Below are 27580 nucleotides of genomic sequence, written 5' to 3'. Positions count from 1 at the left end.
CCTTTTTTCATTTTTTATTGCATCTATTTGATTCTTCTCTCTTTTCCTCTTTATTAGTCTTGCTAGCGGTCTACCAATTTTGTTGATCTTTTCAAAAAACCAGCTCCTGGATTCATTAATTTTTTGAAGGGTTTTTTGTGTCTCTATTTCCTTCAGTTCTGCTCTGATTTTAGTTATTTCTAGCCTTCTGCTAGCTTTTGAATGTGTTTGCTCTTGCAGTTCTAGTTCTTTTAATTGTGATGTTAGGGTGTCAATATTAGATCTTTCCTGCTTTCTCTTGTTGGCATTTAGTGCTATAAATCTCCCTCTACACACTGCTTTGAATGTGTCCCAGAGATTCTAGTATGTTGTGTCTTTGTTCTCGTTGGTTTCAAAGAACATCTTTATTTCTGCCTTCATTTCATTATGTACCCAATAGTCATTCAGGAGCAGGTTGTTCAGTTTCCATGTAGTTGAGCGGTTTTGAGTGACTTTCTTAATCCTGAGTTCTAGTTTGATTGCGCTGTGGTCTGAGAGACAGTTTGTTATAATTTCTGTTCTTTTACATTTGCTGAGGAGAGCTTTACTTTCAACTATGTGGTCAATTTTGGAATATGTGGTGTGGTGCTGAAATACAATCTATCATCAGAGAATACTACAAACACCTCTATGCAAATAAACTAGAAAATCTAGAAGAAATGGATAAATTCCTTGACAAATACACCCTCCCAAGACTAAAGCAGGAAGAAGTTGAATCTCTGAATAGACCAATAACAGGCTCTGAAATTGTGGCAATAATCAATAGCTTACCAACCAAAAAGAGTCCAGGACCTGATGGATTCACAGCCGAATTCTACCAGAGGTACAAGGAGGAACTGGTACCATTCCTTCTGAAACTATTCCAATTGATAGAAAAAGAGGGAATCCTCCCTAACACATTTTATGAGGCCAGCATCATCCTGATACCAAAGCCTGGCAGAGACATAACCAAAAAAAGAGAATTTCAGACCAATATCCTTGATGAACATTGATGCAAAAATCCTGAATAAAATACTGGCAAATGGAATCCAGCAGCACATCAAAAAGCTTATACACCATGATCAAGTGGGCTTCATTCCTGGGATGCAAGGCTGGTTCAACATACGCTAGTCAATAAATGTAATCCAGCATATAAACAGAACCAAAGACAAAAACCACATGATTATCTCAATAGATGCAGAAAAGGCCTTTGACAAAATTCAACAACCCTTCATGCTAAAAACTCTCAATAAATTAGGTATTGATGGGACGTATCTCAAAATAATAAGAGCTATCTATGACAAACCCACAGCCAATATCATACTGAATGGGCAAAAACTGGAAGCATTCCCTTTGAAAACTGGCACAAGACAGGGATGGCCTCTCTCACCACTCCTATTCAACATAGTGCTGGAAGTTCTGGCCAGGGCAATCAGGCAGGAGAAGGAAATAAAGGGTATTCAATTAGGAAAAGAGGAAGTCAAATTGTCCCTGTTTGCAGATGACATGATTGTATATCTAGAAAACCCCACTGTCTCAGCCCAAAATCTCCTTAAGCTGATGAGCAACTTCAGCAAAGTCTCAGGATACAAAATCAATGTACAAAAATCACAAGCATTCTTGTACACCAATCACAGACAAACAGAGAGCCAAATCATGAGTGAACTCCCATTCACAATTGCTTCAAAGAGAATAAAATACCTAGGAATCCAACTTACAAGGGATGTGAAGGACCTCTTCAAGGAGAACTACAAACCACTGCTCAATGAAATAAAAGAGGATACAAACAAATGGAAGAACATTCCATGCTCATGGGTTGGAAGAATCAATATCGTGAAAATGGCCATACTGCCCAAGGTAATTGATAGATTCAATGCCATCCCCATCAAGCTACCAATGACTTTCTTCACAGAATTGGAAAAAAACTACTTTAAAGTTCATATGGAACCAAAAAAGAGCCCGCATCGCCAAGTCAATCCTAAGCCAAAAGAACAAAGCTGGAGGCATCATGCTACCTGACTTCAAACTATACTACAAGGCTACAGTAACCAAAACAGCATGGTACTGGTAACACAACAGAGACATAGATCAATGGAACAGAACAGAGCCCTCAGAAATGATGCCGCATATCTACAACTATCTGATCTTTGACAAACCTGACAAAAACAAGCAATGGGGAAAGGATTTCCTATTTAATAAATGGTGCTGGGAAAACTGGCTAGCCATATGAGGAAAGCTGAAACTGGATCCCTTCCTTACACCTTATACAAAAATTAATTCAAGATGGATTAAAGACTTAAATGTTAGACCTAAAACCACTAAAATCCTACAAGAAAACCTAGGCAATACCATTCAGGACACAGGTGTGGGCAAGTACTTCATGTCTAAAACACCAAAAGCAATGGCAACAAAAGCCAAAATTGACAAATGGGATCTAATTAAACTAAAGAGCTTCTGCACAGCAAAAGAAACTACCATCAGAGTGAACAGACAACCTACAGAATGGGAGAAAATTTTTGCAACCTACTCCTCTGACAAAGGGCTAATATCCAGAATCTACAATGAACTCAAACAAATTTACAAGAAAAAAACAAATAACCCCATCAAAAAGTGGGTGAAGGACATGAACAGACACTTCTCAAAAGAAGACATTTATGCAGCCAAAAAACATGAAAAAATGCTCATCATCACTGGCCATCAGAGAAATGCAAATCAAAACCACAGCGAGATACCATCTCACACCAGTTAGAATGGCCATCATTAAAGTCAGGAAACAACAGGTGCTGGAGAGGATGTGGAGAAATAGGAACACTTTTACACTGTTGGTGGGACTGTAAACTAGTTCAACCATTGTGGAAGTCAGTGTGGCGATTCCTCAGGGATCTAGAACTAGAAATACCATTTGACCCAGCCATCTCATTACTGGGTATATACCCAAAGGACTATAAATCATGCTGCTATAAAGACACATGCACACATATGTTTATTGCGGCACTATTCACAATAGCAAAGAGTTGGAACCAACCCAAATGTCCAACAACAATAGACTGGATTAAGAAAATGTGGCACATATACACCATGGAAAACTATGCAGCCATAAAAAATGATGAGTTCATATCCTTTGTAGGGACATGGATGAAGCTGGAAACCATCATTCTCAGTAAACTATCGCAAGGACAAAAAACCAAACACCACATGTTCTCACTCATAGGTGGGAATTGAACAATGAGAACTCATGGACACAGGAAGGGGAACATCACACTCTGGGGACTGTTGTGGGGTGGGGGGAGGGGGGAGGGACAGCATTAGGAGATATACCTAATGCTAAATGATGAGTTAATGGGTGCAGCAAAACCACATGGCACATGGATACATATGTAACAAACCTGCACATTGTGCACATGTACCCTAAAACCTAAAGTATAATAATAAAAAAAAAGAAAGAAAGAAAAAGAAATAATAGCCTGAAACTGGAAACCCAAATGTCAAGTAACAGGATGAGTAGAAAAATTGTGGTACATGTATACAACGTAATATTAGTAAGCAATAACAAATAACGAACAGCAAATACATGCAACAACAAAGATGAATCTCAAAAACATGTTCATTGAAAAATGTGAGGGGTCTGAAATTTCATCCTACTTGCAGGCTAATAAGTCATGGATGCTGGCAGAAAACATGAGACTCCTGGGTCAGAGATAAAGCACAGTTTATTACAGCAATACCATGAGTAATATTAGAACATTAGCATTTGCACTATCTCTGAGCACAAATTTTCAAAGGATATTCAAAGAGGGCTAGCACATTCAATGAGCTGTGTTACAAGAGAAACATTCTGGATTTAGGGAGTGCAAATCTTTTATAAGAGACAGCATATCTGACATTTGCCCTAGGAAGAGATATCATTTTTATTATACTAAGTAATAAGTTAACATGCCCTTTGCTCTGGAGAGAGATACTATTTCTATTTTCAAGAATGTTCACTATAAAAATATATGTGGAACAAAGGGCAGTCATTACCTCTGTTCATAAGATGTATATAAATGTAAGACCCATAAGGACTGTCTCCCAGTGTTAAATAAAAAATCCACACAAAAAAGAAGATATGCTAACTTGGGAGATTTGCCAAAAGAATTTTCTTTTGTATTTTATTTTTGTGTGGTTTTTGTATCAAGTATATTAGAACTTTATAGAAGGAGTGGAAAATCCTTACATCTCTGTTTACATTCCAGAACAACCGATGTAACATGGTGTTTACCTTTCCCATGATAAAATCATTGAAACAGGGTCCTATTTAGGAAGGAGTGCCCATCTGACTACCAGATTACTATTTCAATTATTTCCATCGTTAATGGTCTACTTGAGTTTTCTGAATTATTTTGATTCAATTCTAGAAAAAGTATTCATAGAGAAACATCCATTTATTTTAGATTTTGACTTAATTATTAGCAAAAAAATCACATAGGTACACAGTCATTTTAAAATCTCTTAATTACAGGGATTATGTTTTTTCCCTATTCCTTTATTGTATGTTTTTTTATTTCTTCTCCAAACTGCAAAAATTTGTCAGTATTATTGGTCTGTTCAAAGAACCAACTCTCATGTTAATGGATCATATTGAAATCAAATGGCATATATGTGTGACAAATCCTTTTTTCTCTTACCTCCATCTCTCATTGTAGGGATCTTCAGTTACTTCAGGATTTGTTCTGCTTCTTTCTCTAAAGCAGAGGTGGTAAACTATAGGCCATGAACCAAATTTGGCCCACCACCTGTTTTTATGAACACCATTTTATTAGAACCCAGCTATACCTATTCACTTACAAATTACCAGTTGCTTCTTTGCAACCACCACAATAGAGATGCGTGCATGCAGAAGAGACTATGTGGCCCACAAAGACAAAAATAATTACTACCTGATTCTTCCCAGAAAAAGTAGGCCAACTCCTGCTCTGCAGTCAAGACATATTCATGACAGAAGCCTTCTATAAATGGCTCACTTTGCTTGCAAAGCATTTCTCAGGGCTTTGTAGTGGGGACAAACACCTTCACTAATAGCCTCTTGGGATATACAGGGGAGAGAAGTGGCTACAGTTGTCCATTTCTTCTAGATTTAATCCTTATCACTAACCATAAACTCCACATTTTTTATATTTGTTTAAGGTGAGTTCATAATTTATCTGAAATTTTGCTGGGTGAAAATTGGCTTACCATTGCAATAGCTTCCTCTTTTTATAGGTTTGGACTGATTTTCTCTGTTCTTAGTCAGCTATCAATTCAATTTCATATGTTCCTAGCATTCCTCAAATCATCTGTTCCTGTATTTCTAGGAACACTATGATTTTTTTCATACACCTTACCTGTCATTCAATGTAATCTTTGATGAGAGGGGAGGTAGGGAGTATGTGCTCTACTCATGATCTTGTGAGTTACTGCTAGATTATAAAGTATAAGGCTATCAGATCACATTGTTATATAAAGGCAAAAAAAAAAAATACTTGTGTCCAATATACACTTGGTAGCTCCAAGCTTGACAGGCTTCTCTATTCAGGTAATAGGGCTGAAACAAGATAAGAATGCTACCAATATTGTATCCAAATTTTTTAAAAGAATTTCTTAGCAACTAAAAGTGAGGCCAAAAATTGGCTTTCAGCAGCAAAATGAGGGTCTCTTTCTTATACGTATACTGGTATTTCTGAGTCTTTGTTGAGAAGGAGAGGATGGTTAATGAGAAAAGTTTTATATTATTTATCATGAGTTCTTAACAAAAGTCTCTGGGTAATGTCCCTGCACACTACAGATATTAATTTTTTAAAGTTTAAAACACTTCTCTCTCTCTTTTGATGATTTTCACACAGCTCAATAATAAAAGAGGAGTGGAGGAACTTTCTTACCATATCCCAAGCCTCCAAAACAAAACACTTTCACCAAGGAACCTTCAAATCTGGGAAATTAAATTTATCATACTTGCCACTTTTTTCAAAGACTCTGACAAGGCAGCGATATATATTTAAAATGCAGTATTTTTGCCTTTAATCCCAATACTAATATGCAATCACCATAGTTCCAAAGGGGACATAGAGTTTAAAATTATTACCTTGCGTTATTTATCTCATTACAATTTGGGATAACCAAGGAAAGGAATTACTTATAATCACCAATTATACACAACTCTGATACCAGTTTTAAAATTAACCTATTTTAAATGACTGAAGCTCATTTAAAAAACTGCTTACAGTATTAGTAAGAATAATTTTAATTAAAAGCACACTCCAGCAGATGGTTACATCCATTTGGAAAGGAAGAAAACTAAAAAGGTTTCCACTTAGATGCAAACATTTCTCATGACCCAAACCACAGCTTAGTAGAATTCAAATGTTAGCTTCTGTAATATACATGTTAGTGCCAGTCACAAAACTGAAACACTGTAGTAAAGGCATCTATTTGTCTGGTCTGTCAAACATTTCAATTCATGCTAGAGGTGTTTTATAATTATGCAGATAAATGCTTTCTTCACAAATCATCCCCTTTCTCTACTTCTCATCCAACATGAAAAAGAAGCACTATATAACTCTTGAACAAAGTGGAAAATTTTTAAAAGATTTTAAGAGAAGAACACTAAATTCCATTAATTAGTTGAACCAGCCAAAGCTACTGGGATATGAATAATTTTATAAGAATGAGAAGAAAAAAAAGAACCAGCCCAACGTTGTTGACAGGGGAAGAAGTGGACACTTCTTATACACCGATATTGGGAAGGTAAATTTGGCACTATCTTGCAAAGGCTTTGATCTAGCAATTTTACATCTGGAAATTTATCCTGAATAAATAAAAATACATGTAACATGTCTATACAAGGCTGTTCCTTGCAGTATTATTAACGATAACCAAAAATGGAAAAGCAACCCAACTAGCCAGTATTACCAACAATAATCATCATAATAATAGGTGGTCTTGCAATATATTAGATTAAATGAACATGGACAATTTCTTTATTAACACAGAAATATTAAATAAAACAGAACATATCTAAATACAAAGTTCATAGCCAAACATGAGAAAGGTGGAAAAGTGGAGAGGTCAATAGTAGAGTGAGAGAGGAGGAGTGAAAGGGACTGAGAGGGAGGGAGGGGAAGAGAGAGTGAGAGTGAGAGAGAAAGAAAGAGAGGAGATTGATCCCTTCCTGACAACAAGAATGAGCCTCAAAGCAGAGAGGTATGATGAGGTCGATAAGCGAATGCCATGGCAGCTCAAAGAATTTGGACAGACAGCCAAACATCTGGAGCTGAGGTTTAAATTGCCACATGGGGACAGAAATGTTCCCATTTCAGTTGTGCCTCCCATACTCCCTCAAGCAAGGCAGAAAGTTGGAACTGAGATATTGAACATAAAGCTGAGATACTGAAGCATCCAAATTAACCCTGCTAATGTGATCAGAAAATCCTAAACTGAGGAACTGCAAAATTAATCTACAACTGGCTGAGGCAGTGGCTCACGCCTGTAATCCCAGCACTTTGAGAGACTGGAGTGGGAGGATTGCTTGAGGCCTGGAGTTCAAAACCAGCCTGGTCAACATAGTTAGACCACCTCTCCATAAGAAAAAAACAAAAATTAGCTAGGTGTGGTAGTATGCACCTGCGGTCCTAGCTACTCGGGAACATGAGATGGGAGGTATGCTTGAGCCCAGGAGTTTGAGGCTGCAGTGAGCCATGATTGCTCCACTGAATTCCAGCCCAGGAAAAAGAGCAAGAATGTCTCAATCATAATCACAATCATCATCTAGAACTTAGAAGATCTATAGAAACCTGAAAGAATTGTGAGGGCGGGGGCAGGGGCGGGGGCGGGGGAGATACACTGTAGGGACATTTGCTCAATTTAGGGAAGAAAATTCCTACAGAAAAAAAAACAGACATAAAGATAACCTTTAAAAACGAACATTAAAAAACAAATCAAATTTAACGGGAGATCCAGCCTCAGAACTAGAGCTAGTAGAACGATCTAAGTAAAACTATTAAACATCTCTTTAAAATAATTAATGAGATTAAAGAATAGAAACCACAATGAAAAGACAGGTCATCACAAAATTGATTTTCAAAAAAGCAAAAAAAAAAAAACCTTGGGAAGTTGAGACATAATAACTGAAACTAAACGGATGAATTGGATATGTAAATCGAAGTGTTTAAAAAGGGAATCCTTGTACACTGTTGGTGGGAATGTAAGTTAATGCAGCCATTATGAAAAATAGCATAAAGTTTCCTCAAAAAATTAAAAATAGAATTACCATATGATCCAGCAATCTGACTAATGGAGATATATACCAGAGAACTGAAATCAATATGTTGAAGAGATACCTGTATCTCTTCAGCATTATTCAGAATCACTAAGCTATGGAATCAACCTAGGTCTCCATCAATGGATGAATAAAGACAATACGGTAAATATACACAATGAAATACTATTCTGCCTTTTAAAAAAAAGGAAATCCTGTCATTTGTGACAATCAGGAGGACATTATGTCAATTGAAATAAGCCAGGCATAGAAAAACAAATATTGTATGATCTCACTTGTATGTGGAATATAAAAATGTCAAACTCCATAAATAAACATTTTTCAAAAGAAGTTATACAAAAACTAAAGGACATCTGAAAAAATGCTCAACATCATTAATCATCAGGGAAATGCAAATTAAAACCACAGTGAGATATTGTAACAGTCAGAACGGCTATTAAAAAGACCAACAACAACACAGATGGTGGTGAAGATGTAGAAAAAAGAGAACTCTTATACACTCTTTGTGAGAATATAAATTAGTACAACTCCTATGGAAAACAGTATGGAGATTTCTCAAAGAACTAATAATAGAACAAGCATTTGACCCAGCAATCCCATTACCAAGTATCTACTGAAAGGAAAATAAGTCACTGCATCAAAAAGATATCTCCACCCCTATGTTTACTGCAACACTATTCACAATAGCAAAGTTATGGAATCAATCTAAGTGGCCACTGATGGATGAATGGAAAAAGAAAATGTGGCATATACACACAATGGACTACTACTCCACCATAAAAAAAGAATAAAATCATGTCTTTTGTAGCAACATGGAGGGAACTAGAGGTCATTATCTTCAGTGAAACAAGTGAGACATAGACAAATATCACACGTTCTCACTTATAAGTGGGAGCTAAACAATGTGTACACATGGATATTGAGTGTGGAATGATAGACAATGGAGACTGGGAATCATTAGGGGGTGGTAGGGGGTGGATGATGAGAAATTAATGGACACAGTATACATTGTTCAGATGAAAGATACCCTAAAAAGCCCTGAACTCACCATTACAAATTCAATGCAGGTAGCAAGATTGCACTGGTACTTCATACATTTATGCAAATAAAATTTTAAAAAATTTTAAATGAAAAAGTCCAATTTACATAAACAGCAAAATAGAAGTTACCAGAGACTGAGGGGGGGAAGGTTTGGGGAACTATTAGTCAAAGGACACAAAATTTCAGTTGGGAGGAGTAAGTTCAAGAGGTCTATTGTACATCATGGTGACCTCAATTAGTAACAGAATAATATATTTTTGAAAAGTGCAAAGAAAGTACCTTTTAAACATTCTTATCACAAAAATGTATGTGAGGTAATGCATATGTTAAATACCCTGATTTAGCCATTCCATGATACATACAGATATCAAAACATCATGCGTACAAATATACACAGTGTTTACCTTTCAATTAAAATTTAAAATCTTGAATAATGAAATATTTAGGGGTAAAGATTATGGTATCTGCAACTTCCTTTGAAATGATTCATCGATACAAAATGAATCGATGGATGGTTATAGGGTTTGATAAATGACATGTTATAAAGAAAATAAAACAAGATATTACTTGGAGAATCTAAGTGGTAGGCATACACGTTACAAAATTCTTTCAGCTTTTCTGTACATTTGAAAATTTTCATTATAAATTACCGAGGAAAATGTATTAAATGAGTTGTGTGCCACATTGGACACCATCATCATTACTGTCATAGCATTAACAACAGCAGCAATAGCCAGCCCTTATACAGCACATAAACTAAAACACTATTTAAAAATAGTATTTGGCCAGGAGCGGTGGCTCACGTCTATAATCCCAGCACTTTGGGAGGTCGAGGCAGGTGGATCATCTGAGGTCAGGAGTTTGAGACCAGCCTGGCCAACGTGGTGAAACCGTGTCTCTACTAAAAACACAAAAGTTAGCTGGGCATAATGGCGGGTGCCTGTAATCCCAGCTACTCAGGAGGCTGTGGCAGGAGAATTGCTTGACCTGGAAGGTGGAGGTTGCAGTGAACCGATATTGTGCCATTGCACTCCAGACTGGGCGACAAGAGCGAAACTCCGTCTCGAAAAAAAAAAAAAATAGTATTTTCCATATACTAACTAAGTAATCCTTCTAATGATCCTATGATGCAAGTACTGTCATTGTCCGTGTTTTGCAGATGATAAAACTAAGGCATAGAGTAGTTAAATAGCTTGTCCATAGTCACATAGCTAATAAATAGTAGAAGCTGAGATTTGAGCCTACTTAATCCGGCCCTGGATTCCTCTTTCTTCTTAATCATATGCTACAAGGAAAAAAGTTTTATCAGAACCACAAAAAGAAATAAATCTTAAAATTATCCCAAAACAAGAAAGATAGCTTACAATGGAAAAATAATTTGAATGACATAAGATTTTACAATAACAATAATAAAAGCCATAAGATAAATGGAAAAATATTTTTCAGGTATTAAAAAAAATTATCAACTTAGAATTCTATACCCAGCTAAATTATCAAAAAGGAAGTCAAAATAAAGACAAGGGACCAAAAATTTTCCTGTAACAATTCATCACTGCACAAACTGCTAACATATATTCTATATAAAGAAGGGAATTTAATTCACAAATAAGGAATCAGGTGAAAAATAAATAAAAAATGAGCAAAGTCATTGGTAAATATGTTGGTAAATCTAATTAAGATCTGAAATAATAATACCACTCCCACCATAATTAATGGATAATTTTTTAAAAATCAGGTCTAAATGACTGCAGGTAAGATGGGGAGTGGAGAACAGAATAAATGATCCTAAGATTCTTGAGGAGAGACATAAGATCTATTAACGATTAAGTAGAATGTAAGTGCCTGAGTGGAGGAACATCACTGCTAGAACCACAGAACCTAGAACAGTGCCTGATAAGAAGTTAGAAAACCAGAGTAAACTGAAAGAAAGGAGAAGAAAGAAAATAAATTCTGGTATATCCATATAAAGAAATAATATTCAGTCACTTTTAGTGTGGATCTGATGTATACTTATGACAAGAAAAAATGTAGATAATATATTGAGTGAAAATATAAAGTAATCAAATAAATGTATGGAATGTAAAAGAATTTTTTAAAATGTGTATCTATAGACACAGATACAGAGCCACATAAATAATTACATTATATATAAATAGCTACAGATTTATACATGTTTATACCTATAAATAGGCATGTCTATACATTCATAAAGACAGATAAAGATAGTAGAGAAAAAACTTTTGATGTTTGCATGCCAAAATGTTAATAATTTTTCTCCTGAAAATGAATTTATGGGTGTTGCTTAAATGTTATGTCCCTTCTTTTCATTTTCTGTGACTATATTTTCTTTATCATCTTTAACAGCAAACAATAACAAAGAAATCACAAAAAAGCTGATATAAATAATAAATATCCATAAAACATCATTTAACCTTATAAGAAACAAAATAGTCTAGCAACAAAAAAAGACAAGTTGGAGATAAGAGTTAGAAAAAAACAGAGAAAAATAAGTAGGAATATGCTTGTAGAAAGATTTGAGTTTGAGTAGTGATTGAGGATAGCTGAAATTTAAAAGAGGATATTATTTTAACCAAGTATTTTTAAATGTCCTTAAATGCATAATGAAAATGTTCATAATAAAAGCATAAATATCAATAAATTAACTAACCAGAGGCTATTTTATAAGAAAGGCATAACAGAATTACATTTAATTAATTATCTCAGTTATTTATGTCCATGAAAAAAAATTTAACTACTCAGCTTCAGCATCCAAGTGGTAGTTACTAGGGTGCAAAGATGGCACCCTAGGAAGAAACCAGCATCCAAGTGGTAGTTACTAGGGTGCAAAGATGGCACCCTAGGAAGAAACCAGCCACTTCTTTAAATTGAATCCTGTAACTTCAAGCCTATTAAATAGAAACCATTACCTTATCTTCCTAAGAGTGTAAAATCAAGAATTTCTTTTTCTCCAAAAGTAAGTGGTACAAAAACTTCTTTAGTAATATAAATAAGTTGGGTGGTTGCTATGCAAGATTGAAAGAGCAAAATTAAAAGGAATAATCCACACTTGAATCTTCAAATGTGTTAACAATACAAGGATCACTCACTATCTAAATCTATTTGATTCTTAAGGTATTGAAGGAAAAGTACTGCTAAAGCAGAAAAGGGGTGATGAGGAGCATTGGGAAGCATTCTAACTCAGTACCAGGAAGAGGGTACAATCCTACCAGGTTCACTCATAAACTGTGCAACATTGGGAAAGCCACTTCATATTTCTGGATTCAGATTTTATCCACTGAAAACCAGAAGAGTAGACAAACTAATACTTAAACTCCTTTTCAAGCCTAATATACTCTGAATCTATAGGCCCAAAGAAAGACTACATCTCTGAACTGTTATACAGCTCACAGCACATATTAAGATGAAAGACTTAAGGAAAGGTCACTGGATAACTGGTATCAATAAAATAGAATTCAAAATAGATTATTTTTCAAAGTTCTCATCTGTAATTTATAATTAACAGAAAACCAAAGCCCATGAAAATATTTGCTCTTGCTGAGCCACCCTCCACCATTTGGAATAATGCAAATCATGCACATATTTTCTAATAAATACATGATCTGCCTAGTTGGAGAGTCTTACACAGAAGAAAATAAGCATGTACAGTATCTAGAATGAGTGCTATCCTAGAGCTTTAGAAGACAATAGACATGATGTACTTTTTAAAAACCCATATACAAATTTAGAAGGATACCACAAAGGTAAAAAATGATTTAACAACTGATTGCTAAAATCTTCCCAGCATAGTATTTTGCACACAGAAGACACTAGGTAAATGAATGACTAAAAGAACAAATGAAGAAAGCTTACATCTTGAAGTTCCTTTATGTCTCAAAATCACAAATCTATAAAATACCTGTTTTTTATGGAAATCCTTCAGGGCTGTTTCATAGCCTTCTTCCAGTCTACTGAAGGCTATTCCAACATCTGTGGTCCACCATATTTGTGAGCTGGTTAGTGCAACTTGAGCCGGGAAATCAAAAATCCACAGTTCCCTAGGTTTTTCCTCATAGGCCACTATGGCTTCTGTGATAGAATGACGCACAGTTTCTTGCATAGTCTGTTCAAGTTGCAGAAGCCATGTTTCCACCTTTGGAAGCAAGTTGAAATGTTGTAACACAGGCTTAACTACGGAAGGATAATTTCATCCTCCTACTGGCTCTAAGGCCATGCAGAGGGTAAAGCCCCAGATGGATTCATTTTAAACCCAGGTAGAAAACTGCAAGAGGCATAACTCAAAGGGGAAAGTGAACAACTGATTGGTGAAACCTTTCTCCTACAGGAACCTGCCTTCTCCCAGGAATAATGCTCATCTGATTTTATCCACCAGCTGGCTAACAACTTTCCACAGCCTAAACAGAAAAGGGATTCTTCATTATTCATTTCTCAGCTTTGAAGGCAAGGAGGTTCTAGACCAAGATTCCCCTCTGGTAACACACAGTGTTTTCAGAAGCCAAATATCACAGACACTTATAGAGGTATGAGTCATATTCTAGAGCTTTAATAATAAAAATTCAGTTAATTTCTATTAATTTTTAAATCCACTGAAAATTCTTCTCTAAAATCTTCATAGTTCACAGTTTTAAGATAAAATGTTTTCAGCAAGTACCTTAATTATATTCCCTACTGGCTCTAATCTTCACACTTGTCAGAAATTAGACCACAGGAGAGTATTAGAGACAGGACTACTGCTGACTTGTAAAAATTAATCTTTTTTTTTTAAAAAATTGAAGCTTAGTTTGCTCCCACAAATACAACTTAGCCCAGTTTCCATCCTGTTCAAATGTATTTTGTTATATTAATCCAGGTATTTATTTCCTTGGGATATCATATAATTAAAATGATACATATATTATTTGCAAATAATTGACCATAGCAATAAAAAGTGACTATAATAAATAAATACCAAGAATCACATGAGATTCTGAAGATGATACAACTGATTTCTTCCTCCACCCCTGTGAAGAGAGCAGCAGCATGCCTAGAACCTCTGAAGAATTGGGAAGGAGTGGTATGTGGTTAATAAGCTGACAACCTCCTCTCTTGAAAGAAACAGGAAACACACTGCTCTGGAAATAGCCTCAGTATCTCTTCTTAAGGGCCTTCCCTCTGGCTTCACAACTGTGCTTTGTTAACATGCATGGGTTCAGATTAACCAAATTAGATCAGGTTGTTCTGATCTAACCAATGGGGTCTGGTATCTCTGCCTTAATAACTAAGGGTAACTCTTAATGTCACCAAGCAACAAGTTCCCTCATTAATTCAGCCATTATTGTACGTCTCCTGGATACCCTGGGATCCATAGCCTCCACACAGCCACCTGTTCTCAAGAACTTTGCAGTCCATTTGGGAAGACCAAACAAACATATATGTCAATATGTCAGCTCAGATACAGATGACTGTGCCAACAATGGCAACCTAACTCAGTATGGTTTGAGAACTAAGCTCTGATGAGGTGCTTGCTGGATCCTTCCCTTTTTGGTACTTCTCAACCAACCCCCTATAACAATTGCTACCTCCATTATTATGTGCATATCCATTTTCTCAATGGGTCTAAGAGCTCCTCGAAGACAAGGGCCATTTCTGAACACCCCAAAGCCTGACCTAGTATCTGATGCATAGTAGGTATTCAACACTTGCTGAAGAATATACTAATGGACTAAATTGGGGGTATCCAATTAAAACAGCACAGAAATACGAAAAAGCACCAAATTAAAAGCATCTTTTTATAAAATGAAGGCAATTAGAGGGTGAATTTGTATATGTTTACAAGTCTCTAGCATAAGTTGCTTATACAGAATGAATTAGAGCACTATAAAAACTTTCAATATCAAGGATTCCTGCTAGTGACAACGACATCCATCAATTGGACTATCCCCCTCCAGGCATCATGCCAGTCGGCGAGCAGTTTGCTGGGAGGGAGCAGACAGCAACACACTTTTGTCAAGAGAGTTTATGGCAACTTTTTCCAATCATTATAATATCATCCTAAAAAGCCCAAGAGATCAAAAAATATATTTTAATCAAAGTATTCCACCATCTGCTTCTCCTTCATTTGGCAGGATTTTTCTGGTACAATATTAAAAAGCAACAGAAAGGAGTAAAGAAAACCCTTGTAAAATAAGGTTGCCACTCACATTTCTGCAAATACTTTCAGGAACCCCTGCCCCAACCCAAATGGTTCTCCACTAGACACTATTCCTTCAGTTACTCTGTGGATTAACCCAAGCTACACAAGCTTCATCATAAAAAGATGCAATTCCCCTAAATCATCTGAACACACCAGAAATGCTTTCATAAATCATAATGAGCCATTCTTGTGGATAACTGTTAAGAATATTTTTGAGGTATTTGGCTGTGAGAGGAGAGAATATGCTAACTTAACTCTGTGCACATGGTAATTAGAGTACAGGACATCAGCTTGCTAGACTCAATCAACTTTATTTACGAGGAGCCATTTATAACATTCACAATGGACTACTGAACCACAAAGCCTCCTTAAAACAAGCTTTATTGCAAGGTGCTGCTTCACTATAACCCTTCTCTGTTCTCTGAGCAGTGGTGAAAACAGAATACGCTTTGTAGGAGACTCAGTCACTGAGTTGCATTTGCTACTAATTCTGGGGTCACTCATTCAATCTGTGACAGTTGCTTCTGTCTAGCTCAATTCCTAGCGTCTCTGAGACCCTGCTGGGTGCCAAAGCCGCATGAGTAGAAACTGGGACGCATAGCAGAAGAGCCCTCTATCACAATGGATACAGATAAAAAGGAACCTCCAAGCACAAAACTAAGCAGAGCCTGATTTGACCTGGGTTGAATTTTTTTTCTTGTTTAACTCAACCTTCTAAGAGTATGCTGATAATATTCCCCTAGCATAGAAAACCTCATAATCAAATCTTACATGGCCCACACATTCACACTCGGCTTGGAATGGGACATACTCCTTTTCTTTGCTGTACATTCCAACTGCCCTGTGTGCAGAAACATCCTGATTGTCTTCAAACTGCAGATCTGCAATGCTGTCGAAAAGTTTGGCAAGGTGATGTGTTACCTAAAATGAGAATATTAGAAAAGATAAGAGAATTTCTTACTGTAGGTATATTCTGATAATCTAGAGATGATGCCATACGAAGTCATGAAACTTTATGGAGTTAGAGTTGCCTCAAAATGTTTTCCCTCAAGATAAAAGTCACTTCTAAAATATCAGAGCTTGAAAGGATCTTGGTGGAGAAGTGGCCAGGCACTCTGGTCAAATCATCATATGTTCGCTGATGAATGCTTACCATGAAAAGTGACCTATTTTCTACTTGATGACTGGAGGCTTACTGACTTCTCTGTCTGTACCATATTCCTGTAGACAGGCATCCTGCTGGGACTTCTGTAGTCAAGTTTTAAAAATTCAAATTCACAGCATTAGTGTACACTATGAGAAAGCTATTAAAATGTCTGAAATGAAAAATGTCAATTAGAAAGAATTTTACTTTTGGGGGAGATTATCTGTTAACACACACTTGCCTTGATACTTTGGTGAGCCCCACAGTATCCTTGGTACATAAGAAAGGTGAGTAGGATTTCTCCCTTTTCATTGATGAGGAAATTAAAACTAAAATATGAGGTAAATTCTCCAAGTTGACATAACTAAAAGTAAGTGGCAGTTAGACATTGAATCTATAATTCCAGGCCACATCTATAAAGATCAAGTTCTTCTGGTGTCATAACCTCTTACATCCTAAGTTTTGCATTCTCCAATACAAAACCAGTAAATAGCACATTGAACTCTATGCAGGTTCCAGACAATTTGGTGGGGGCGGGAAAAAACCACCAACAACAAACATCAGATCAAAGACAAAACCTTAGCATTTATTTTGCAGAAGTCAGTTTGAAGAACAAAATCTAACTGGCCTCCAACTGCCACCCAGAATGAACAACACTTATTTATCTTGTTATGTTAGCACAGACCAGAACAATCCTCCTCTGGGGAGCACTGCCCTATGTTTTTGTCATGGAGGAAAGGAGAGAATGACGTGTTGTGTGGGTAAATTCACACCCAAGGAGACAAAAGAGAACAGACTTTATTAATTGGGGAAATTACTCTATCATCTCTCTAGGGGTAGACTGAGTAAAGGGCAAGGGTCGGCCTAGAGGAAGTATCAGAAATAGGAATACATGTTCCCTTGTTATTCATGGTGTAAATAAAAGCTGCTAAGTGGAAAACAGTTTTGTGGTTCCTCAAAAACTTAAACATAGAATTAGCAATGATCCAGCAATTCCTCTCCTAGGTATATACCTACAGAGTTGAAAATAGGAACTCAAACAGGTATTTGTACATCTCTGCTCATCGAAGCATTATTCACAATAGCCAAAAGGTGGAACCAACCTAAATGTCCATCAAATGATGAATGGATAAACAAAATGTGGTATATTCATACAATGGAATATTGTTCAGTTATTAAAAGGAATATTACTGATACATGCTACAACTTGGATGAATCTTGAAAATACAAGCTAAATGAAAGAAACCAGTCACAATATACCACACATCATATCTTGTATTATCCCATTTATGTGAAATATCCACAAGAGATACATCCATAGATACAGACAGCAGATTGGTGGCTGCTAGGGGCTGGAGGAGGGGTATGAGAAGCTACTGCTTAATGGATAGGGGGTTTTACTTTCAGTTTGATGAAAATGTTTTGGAATTAGATAGAAGGTGGTCGCATGACACTGTGAATGTACAAAATGCTATTGAATTGCATACCTAAAACAGTTAATTTTATGTTAAATTTTATCTCAACAGAAAAAAATAAATATGAGCTGCTGATAACCAGAAGACAGGGTGAAGCGATACAAAACATTTCCAAGCATATAGGCCCCACTGCTGTAACAAACTTGTCTAGAAATGCAGTTTGACCGGACATGATAAGTATACCATAGCAGCTTCTAGAAAGAGTAACAACCTGCCAAAATTTTCTGCATGACAAGACCAACACCAATATTGGTAAGGAACTTCTTTAGGGTGATTTAATCTTTGAAGCTTTCAGACTTTTCGTTTTTGCTGTACGTGCAGTTTTAGTATCAAAGAAAATCACAGCAAGAAGTCCTCTGAGTTTAAAATAGATGAGTTTTTGAGACTCTCGTTTACTTTAAACACAGATAGAGTGGTAGCTGCCTGATCACAGCTTGGGTTCTATTCTCCTCCATCCCTGTACATTACCCAGAGGATATTAATATAGAGAAAGTCTCCACTAATCTCATAACTCACTCTCACAGCTGAAGTGGCCAGGAAGTACACAGATGTTGAATGGCTTCTACTGTGTAATCGGCCTAGATAATACTCAACTGAAAAGCCTTTGGATAAATGAGACTTCAGCCATCAGACACCCTCACAAATTACTGCTTAGGTGAGAAAATAATTTCGAGAACTTCTAGCTCTGTAGTAACTCAATGACCAGGAAACACAAACCTTAGGCAGAGTTCTCCTATTTCCTATACATGGCATAGTTGAAGTTAGATGTTTTCATATTGTCTTCTATTTAAACTTTCTGAGGGAACAAGACGATTTTTTTTAACAAGTGTGACCCCTGTTGCCCTCAGATTTGTTCTATTTTTAATGAGATCTCTTCGTGTTTGTTAACCCAAAATTAAAATTCCTTCTTCCCAGTGAGCTGTTTGGAAAGGCCTTTCATTTTACAACTAAAAAGAATAGATTAGGCTGGGTGCAGTGGCTCATACCTGTAATCCCAGCACTTTGGGAGGCCAAGGTGGGTGGATCACCTGAGGTCAGAAGTTCAAAACCAGCCTGACCAACATGGTGAAACCCTGTTCCCACTACAAATATAAAATTAGCCAGGCATGGTGGCGCATGCCTGTAATACCAGTTACTTGATAGGCTGAGGCAGGAGAATCACTTGAACCTGGGAGGCGGAGGTTACAGTGAGCCGAGAAGGCGCCACTGCACTCCAGCCTGGGCAACAACAGCAAAACTCCATCTCAAATAAATAAATAAATAATAAAAAAACTAATATTTCGTAGGTCCCTCTTTTGATAGAGAAAGGGTATGAGCACCTCAAATCATTTTTTAAAAAGAACCAATAACTCATCATGTATTTTAAGTAGGTTTCTAAAAGATTAGTGCAAAAATTGAATACAGGTAGTCCTGACTTTGCATAATAGTACAAAATCATAAAAATGACCACACCATCTGAAATCACATTATGCAATCTAAATGATCAATGGGAGAAACCTATTATGGGACAATGACCTTTACAAATTTGTGTCAAAACATTAAAGCTTCTCACTGTTGGTTATAAACATACAGGGAGATCAAAAAAATCCATAAACTAATATTCTCTCAACTGCATTTTAAAACACTAAACAGTTTTCTTTGCAGAAAACTTATTTGAATAGCACTTGCCTCCTTCTCATCTTACTACTTAAGGTACAGAATGAGCATCTTTTCTCTGCCTTGACAAACTCATACTCCCTTTGAATTTATATCTGGCCATCAACATTTTATCTTTCAAGCATTCAATGTCATGAAATTTCTTGCAAGTCTCTTTAATGTGAAGTCAGTTTTTGTTGTTTGGGAGGTTTGTTTTATTTAATATGTTTGTTTTTCCTGGCATCACTTCCTCTGGTACACCTTCATTCTTTTTGTCAAAACCACCGTTGTCATTTATGTTCCCAAGTTTATCTTCACTAAGTTCCCCTGGTTGCATATCACTCTCTCTGGTGGTATCTGGTTGTCACTGTCCATCAGCTCTCTCTTCTGTGACTCCCATCTATGTTTGATTCCATTTTTGCTTCTAGCATTATCAATTTTCATTTCTTTGCTACACTTCCAACTTTGTTACTATTTCCTTCTGTCCATTAACTAATGAAAAATGTCATGTAGGTTGATCATAGAACTACAAGCTTAGCTGCCTCTGTGTGGAGTAAAAGCTGCACAGTGGCTGATCACTGACAGAATTAGAAAGATGTGACATGACTGTCACTGATCATGATGCACATCTGTTACTTAGGCAGTGATTTTTGTGGGTTGGAGAGTTAGTAATCAACTATGTGCTTTATGCAATCACTCAGTTAATTTACCATAGTAGCTGAAATTTGAACTGTTGTCAGGGCACTGGCGTTATTTAACCAAACCTTAGTAACTGAAATTCATAAATATCAGAACTGTGCACAGGGAGAACCTCTTATGAAATAAAAGAACTTACATTTATCTAATTGTAAGTAAACTGAAAATACTTAATCACTAGCTAATTTTATAATTTAAAATGCATACAGTGATCAGTTGGTCTACCTTCATGACTTCCAGCTACTGTTCACTTAGAAAACAAAGGGAAAAGTGGCACGTGCCTATAATCCCAGCTACTCTGGAGGCTGAGGCAGAGAATTGCTTAAACCTGGAGGGGCGGAGGTTGCAGTGAGCCGAGACCGTGCCACTGCACTCCAGCCTGGGTGACAGACCGAGATTGTCTCAAAAAAAAAATAAAAATAAAAATGAAAATAAAAAAGGAAAAAAGATGAAATTACTACAGCTTACAATTATATTCTCAAACCGTACCACTTGCTTTCTGCCTATATCTAAGTTCGTATTTGCCCTCTCTACCTAAAGATGCTGCTGCTGCTGATTAATGGGATAAAATACACACAAAGCCTAGTGCCTCTCCTGGCCTGGTGAGCACCTCAGGACTCATTCATATGTTTTCATTAACTAATTTATTCATAATGACAATATTCACAATAATATTTGTAAGAATATAAATCATGACCAAAATATGGGCAGCCCTGGTCTTTTGTGGATATTCTCTAGAATGAGATAAAGTGAGTCCATGATTTTTACATGTGTAAAAACTGAAGTCAATATGTCAAAATAGTAAATAGTTGCATGTATTTTTTTTAAAAAAATAACAGTTTTGGGCCGGGCGTTGTGGCTCATGCCTATAATCCCAGCACTTTGGGAGGCAGAGGCAGGTGGATCACCTGAGGTCAGGAGTTTGAGACCAGCCTGGCCAATATGGTGAAACGCCAACTCTACTAAAAATACAAAAATGTGCTGGGTGTAGTGGCATGTGCCTGTAATCGCTGCTACTCTGGAGGCTGAGGCAGGAGAATCGCTTGAACCTGGGAGGCAGAGGTTGCAGTGAGCTGAGATTGCACCACTGCACTCCAGCCTGGGCGACAAGAACGAAACTCCATCTCCAAAGAAAAAAATAATAATAAAATAATACAATAAAGTAACAGTTTTGGTGATAGTGCAGGGAAATAGGCATGCAATATGGTTAAGAGCCTAAATTGGGGAAAAAAAAAAAAAAGCCTTCTAGAAGCTAGTTAAATCAGTATGGCACATTCATAAAATGAAACCTCTTACAGCTACGAAACATCAAACTGTAGAGGAATATTCCAATTTTGATTAAGTATGTATGTTATAACTCACAAACACAGACACACTTAAAAACTATAATAACTCAAAAATAGCAATGAGTAAAGGGTGGAGCCAAGATGGCCGAATAGGAACAGCTCCGGTCTCCAGCTCCCAGCCCCAGCGACACAGAAGACGGGTGATTTCTGCATTTCTGCTTGAGGTACCGGTTTCATCTCACTAGGGAGTGCCTAACAGTGGGTGCAGGACAGTCGGTGAAGCGCACTGTGCGTGAGCCGAAGCAGGGCGAGGCATTGCCTCACTCGGGAAGCGCAAGGGGTCAGGGAGTTCCCTTTCCTAGTCAAAGAAAGGGGTAACAGACGGCACCTGGAATATCGGGTCAGTCCCATCCTAATACTGCGCTTTTCCAACGGGCCTGGAAAACGGCACACTAGGAGATTGTGTCCCACACCTGGCTCGGAGGGTCCTATGCCCACGGAGTCTCGCTAATTGCTAGCACAGCAGTCTGAGATCAAGCTGCGAGGCGGCAGCGAGGCTGGGGGAGGGGCGCCCGCCATTGCCCGGGCTTGCTTAGGTAAACAAAGCAGCCAGGAAGCTCGAACTGGGTGGAGCCCACCACAGCTCAAGGAGGCCTGCCTGCCTCTGTAGGCTCCACCTCTGGGGGCAGGGCACAGACAAACAAAAACTCTGCAAGAACTTCCACAGACTTAAATGTCCCTGTCTGACTGACAGCTTTGAAGAGAGTAGTGGTTCTCCCAGCATGCAGCTGGAGATCTGAGAACGGTCAGACTGCCTCCTAAAGTGGGTCCCTCACCCCTGAGCAGCCTAACTGGGAGGCACCCCCCCAGTAGGGACAGACTGACACCTCATTCAACCCGGTACTTCTCTGAGACAAAACTTTCAGAGGAACTATCAGACAGCTGAATTTGTGGTCTCACGAAAATCCGCTGTTCTGCAGCCACCGCTGCTGACACCCAGCCAAACAGGGTCTGGAGTGCACCTCTAGTAAACTCCAACAGACCTGCAGCTGAGGGTCCTGTCTGGTAGAAGGAAAACTAACAAACGAAAGGACATCCACACCAAAAACCCATCTGTACATCACCACCATCAAAGACAAAAAGTAGATAAAACCACAAAGATGGGGAAAAAACAGACCAAAAAAACTGGAAACTCTAAAAAACAGAGCACCTCTCCTCCTCCAAAGGAACGCAGTTCCTCACCAGCAACGGAACAAAGCTGGATGGAGGATGACTTTGATGAGTTGAGAGAAGAAGGCTTCAGACGATCAAACTACTCTGAGCTACGAGAGGAAATTCAAAACAACAGGAAAGAAGTTAAAAACTTTGAAAAAAAATTAGAAGAATGGATAACTAGAATAACCAATGGAGAGAAGGGCTTCAAGGAGCTGATGGAGCTGAAAGCCAAGTTTCGAGAACTATGCGAAGATTGCAGAAGCCTCAGTAGCAGATGCGATCAACTGGAAGAAAGGGTATCGCTGATGGAAGATGAAATGAATGAAATGAAGAGAGAAGGGAAGTTTAGAGAAAAAAGGATAAAAAGAAATGAACAAAGCCTCCAAGAAATTTGGGACTATGTGAAAAGACCAAACCTACGTCTGATTGGTGTACCTGAAAATGACGGGGAGAATGGAACCAAGTTGGAAAACACTCTGCAAGATATTATCCAGGAGAACTTCCCCAATCTAGCAAGGCAGGCCAGCATTCAGATTCAGGAAATACAGAGAACGCCACAAAGATACTCCTCAAGAAGGGCAACTCCAAGACACATATTGTCAGATTCACCAAAGTTGAAATGAAAGAAAAAATGTTAAGGGCAGCCAGAGAGAAAGGTCGGGTTACCCACAAAGGGAAGCCCATCAGACTAACAGCTGATCTCTCAGCAGAAACTCTACAAGCCAGAAGAGAGTGGGGGCCGATATTCAACGTTCTTAAAGAAAAGAATTTTCAACCCAGAATCTCCTATCCCGCCAAACTAAGTTTCATAAGTGAAGGAGAAATAAAACACTTTACAGACAAGCAAACGCTGAGCGATTTTGTCACCACCAGGCCTGCCCTAAAAGAGCTCCTGAAGGAAGCACTAAACATGGAAAAGAACAACTGGTACCAGCCACTGCAGAAACATGCCAAATTGTAAAGACCATCGAGACTAGGAAGAAACTATAGCAACTAACGAGCAAAATAACCAACTAACATCATAATGACAGGATCAGATTCACACATAACAATATTAACGTTAAATGTAAATGGGCTAAATGCTCCAATCAAAAGACACAGACTGGCAAACTGGATAAGGAGTCAGGACCCATCAGTGTGCTGTATTCAGGAAACCCATCTCATGTGCAGAGACACACATAGACTCAAAATAAAGGGATGGAGGAAGATCTATCAAGCAACTGGAAAACAAAAAAAGGCAGGGGTTGCAATCCTAGTCTCTGATAAAATAGACTTTAAACCAACAAAGATCAAAAGAGACAAAGAAGGCCATTACATAATGGTAAAGGGATCAATTCAACAAGAAGAGCTAACTATCCTAAATATATATGCACCCAACACAGGAGCACCCAGATTCATAAAGCAAGTCCTGAGTGACCTACAAAGGGACTTAAACTCCCACACAATAATAATGGGAGATTTTAACACCCCACTGTCAGCATTAGACAGATCAACGAGACAGAAAGTTAACAAGGATATCCAGGAATTGAACTCAGCTCTACATAAAGTGGACCTAATAGACATCTACAGAACTCTCCACCCCAAGTCAACAGAATATACATTTTTTTCAGCACCACACCAACCTATTCCAAAATTGACCACATAGTTGGAAGTAAAGCTCTCCTCAGCAAATGTAAAAGAACAGAAATTATAACAAACTGTCTCTCAGACCACAGTGCAATCAAACTAGAACTCAGGATTAAGAAACTCACTCAAAACCGCTCAACTACATGGAAACTGAACAACCTGCTCCTGAATGACTATTGGGTACATAATGAAATGAAGGCAGAAATAAAGACGTTCTTTGAAACCAATGAGAACAAAGACACAACATACCAGAATCTCTGGGACACATTCAAAGCAGTGTGTAGAGGGAAATTTATAGCACTAAATGCCCACAAGAGAAAGCAGGAAAGATCCAAAATTGACCCCTAACATCACAATTAAAAGAACTAGAAAAGCAAGAGCAACACATTCAAAAGCTAGCAGAAGGCTAGAAATAACTAAAATCAGAGCAGAACTGAAGGAAATAGAGACACAAAAAACCCTTCAAAAAATTAATGAATCCAGGAGCTGGTTTTTTGAAAAGATCAACAAAATTGATGGACCGCTAGCAAGACTAATAAAGAAGAAAAGAGAGAAGAATCAAATAGATGCAATAAAAAACGAAAAAGGGGATATCACCACCGATCCCACAGAAATACAATCTACCATCAGAGAATACTACAAACACCTCTATGCAAATAAACTAGAAAATCTAGAAGAAATGGATAAATTCCTGACAAATACACCCTCCCAAGACTAAACCAGGAAGAAGTTGAATCTCTGAATAGACCAATAACAGGTTCTGAAATTGTGGCAATAATCAATAGCTTACCAACCAAAAAGAGTCCAGGACCTGATGGATTCACAGCTGAATTCTACCAGAGGTACAAGGAGGAACTGGTACCATTCCTTCTGAAACTATTCCAATCCATAGAAAAAGAGGGAATCCTCCCTAACACATTTTATGAAGCCAGCATCATCCTGATACCAAAACCTGGCAGAGACATAACCAAAAAAGAGAATTTCAGAGCAATATCCTTGATGAACATTGATGCAAAAATCCTCAATAAAATACTGGCAAACCGAATCCAGCAGCACATCAAAAAGCTTATCCACCATGATCAAGTGGGCTTCATCCCTGGGATGCAAGGCTGGTTCAACATACGCAAATCAATAAATGTAATCCAGCATATAAACAGAACCAAAGACAAAAACCACATGATTATCTCAATAGATGCAGAAAAGGCCTTTGACAAAATTCAACAACCCTTCATGCTAAAAACTCTCAATAAATTAGGTATTGATGGGACGTATCTCAAAATAATAAGAGCTATCTACGACAAACCCACAGCCAATATCATACTGAATGGGCAAAAACTGGAAGCATTCCCTCTGAAAACTGGCACAAGACAGGGATGCCCTCTCTCACCGCTCCTATTCAACATAGTGCTCGAAGTTCTGGCCAGAGCAATCAGGCAGGAGAAGGAAATAAAAGGTATTCAATTAGGAAAAGAGGAAGTCAAATTGTCCCTGTTTGCAGATGACATGATTGTATATCTAGAAAACCCCATTGTCTCAGCCCAAAATCTCCTTAAGCTGATTAGCAACTTCAGCAAGTCTCAGGATACAAAATTAATGTACAAAAATCACAAGCATTCTTGTACACCAATAACAGACAAACAGAGAGCCAAATCATGAGTGACTCCCATTCACAATTGCTTCAAAGGAATAAAATACCTAGGAATCCAACTTACAAGGGATGTGAAGGACCTCTTCAAGGAGAACTACAAACCACTGCTCAATGAAATAAAAGAGGATACAAACAAATGGAAGAACATTCCATGCTCATGGGTTGGAAGAATCAATATCGTGAAAATGGCCATACTGCCCAAGGTAATTGATAGATTCAATGCCATCCCCATCAAGCTACCAATGACTTTCTTCACAGAATTGGAAAAAACTATTTTAAAGTTCATATGGAACCAAAAAAGAGCCCGCATCGCCAAGTCAATCCTAAGCCAAAAGAACAAAGCTGGAGGCATCATGCTACCTGACTTTAAACTATACTACAAGGCTACAGTAACCAAAACAGCATGGTACTGGTACACAACAGAGACATAGATCAATGGAACAGAACAGAGCCCTCAGAAATGATGCCGCATAGCTACAACTATCTGATCTTTGACAAACCTGACAAAAACAAGAATGGGAAAGGATTCCCTATTTAATAAATGGTGCTGGGAAAACGGCTAGCCATATGTAGAAAGCTGAACTGGATCCCTTCCTTACACCTTATACAAAAATTAATTCAAGATGGATTAAAGACTTATATGTTAGACCTAAAACCATTAAAATCCTACAAGAAAACCTAGGCAATACCATTCAGGACATAGGCGTGGGCAAGGACTTCATGTCTAAAACACCAAAAGCAATGGCAACAAAAGCCAAAATCGACAAATGGGATCTCATTAAACTAAACAGCTTCTGCACAGCAAAAGAAACTATCATCAGAATAAACAGGCAACCTACAGAATGGGAGAAAATTTTTGCAACCTACTCATCTGACAAAGGGCTAATATCCAGAATCTACAATGAACTCAAACAAATTTACAAGAAAAAAACAAACAACCCCATCAAAAAGTGGGCAGAGGACATGAACAGACACTTCTCAAAAGAAGACATTTATGCAGCCAGAAAACACATGAAGAAATGCTCATCATCACTGGCCATCAGAGAAATGCAAATCAAAACCACAGTGAGATACCATCTCACACCATTTAGAATGGCCATCATTAAAAAATCAGGAAACAACAGGTGCTGGGAGGATGTGGAGAAATAGGAACACTTTTATACTGTTGGTGGGACTGTAAACTAGTTCAACCATTGTGGAAGTCAGTGTGGCGATTCCTCAGGGATCTCGAACTAGAAATACCATTTGACCCAGCCATCCCATTACTGGGTATATACCCAAAGGACTATAAATCATGCTGCTATAAAGACACATGCACACGTATGTTTATTGCGGCA

General features: G+C 37.7%; 1 protein-coding gene across 1 annotated transcript in view; it reads right to left on the bottom strand.

Moving 5' to 3' along the window:
• Positions 1-27580, bottom strand: part of DNAH11 (dynein axonemal heavy chain 11) — a 363940-nt gene that overhangs the window by 234577 nt on the left and 101783 nt on the right. The window contains exons 29-30 of the mRNA XM_030822211.1: positions 16290-16439; positions 13245-13478 (exon numbers count right to left, since the gene is read on the bottom strand). Of these exons, the coding sequence (XP_030678071.1) occupies positions 13245-13478; positions 16290-16439 (384 nt within the window). The remainder of the gene's footprint in view (positions 1-13244; positions 13479-16289; positions 16440-27580) is intronic.

Source organism: Nomascus leucogenys, chromosome 11 (genome assembly GCF_006542625.1).
Source record: "Nomascus leucogenys isolate Asia chromosome 11, Asia_NLE_v1, whole genome shotgun sequence".
NCBI classification, from domain to species: Eukaryota; Metazoa; Chordata; class Mammalia; order Primates; family Hylobatidae; genus Nomascus; species Nomascus leucogenys.
This window is presented reverse-complemented; position numbering and strand designations above follow the sequence as displayed.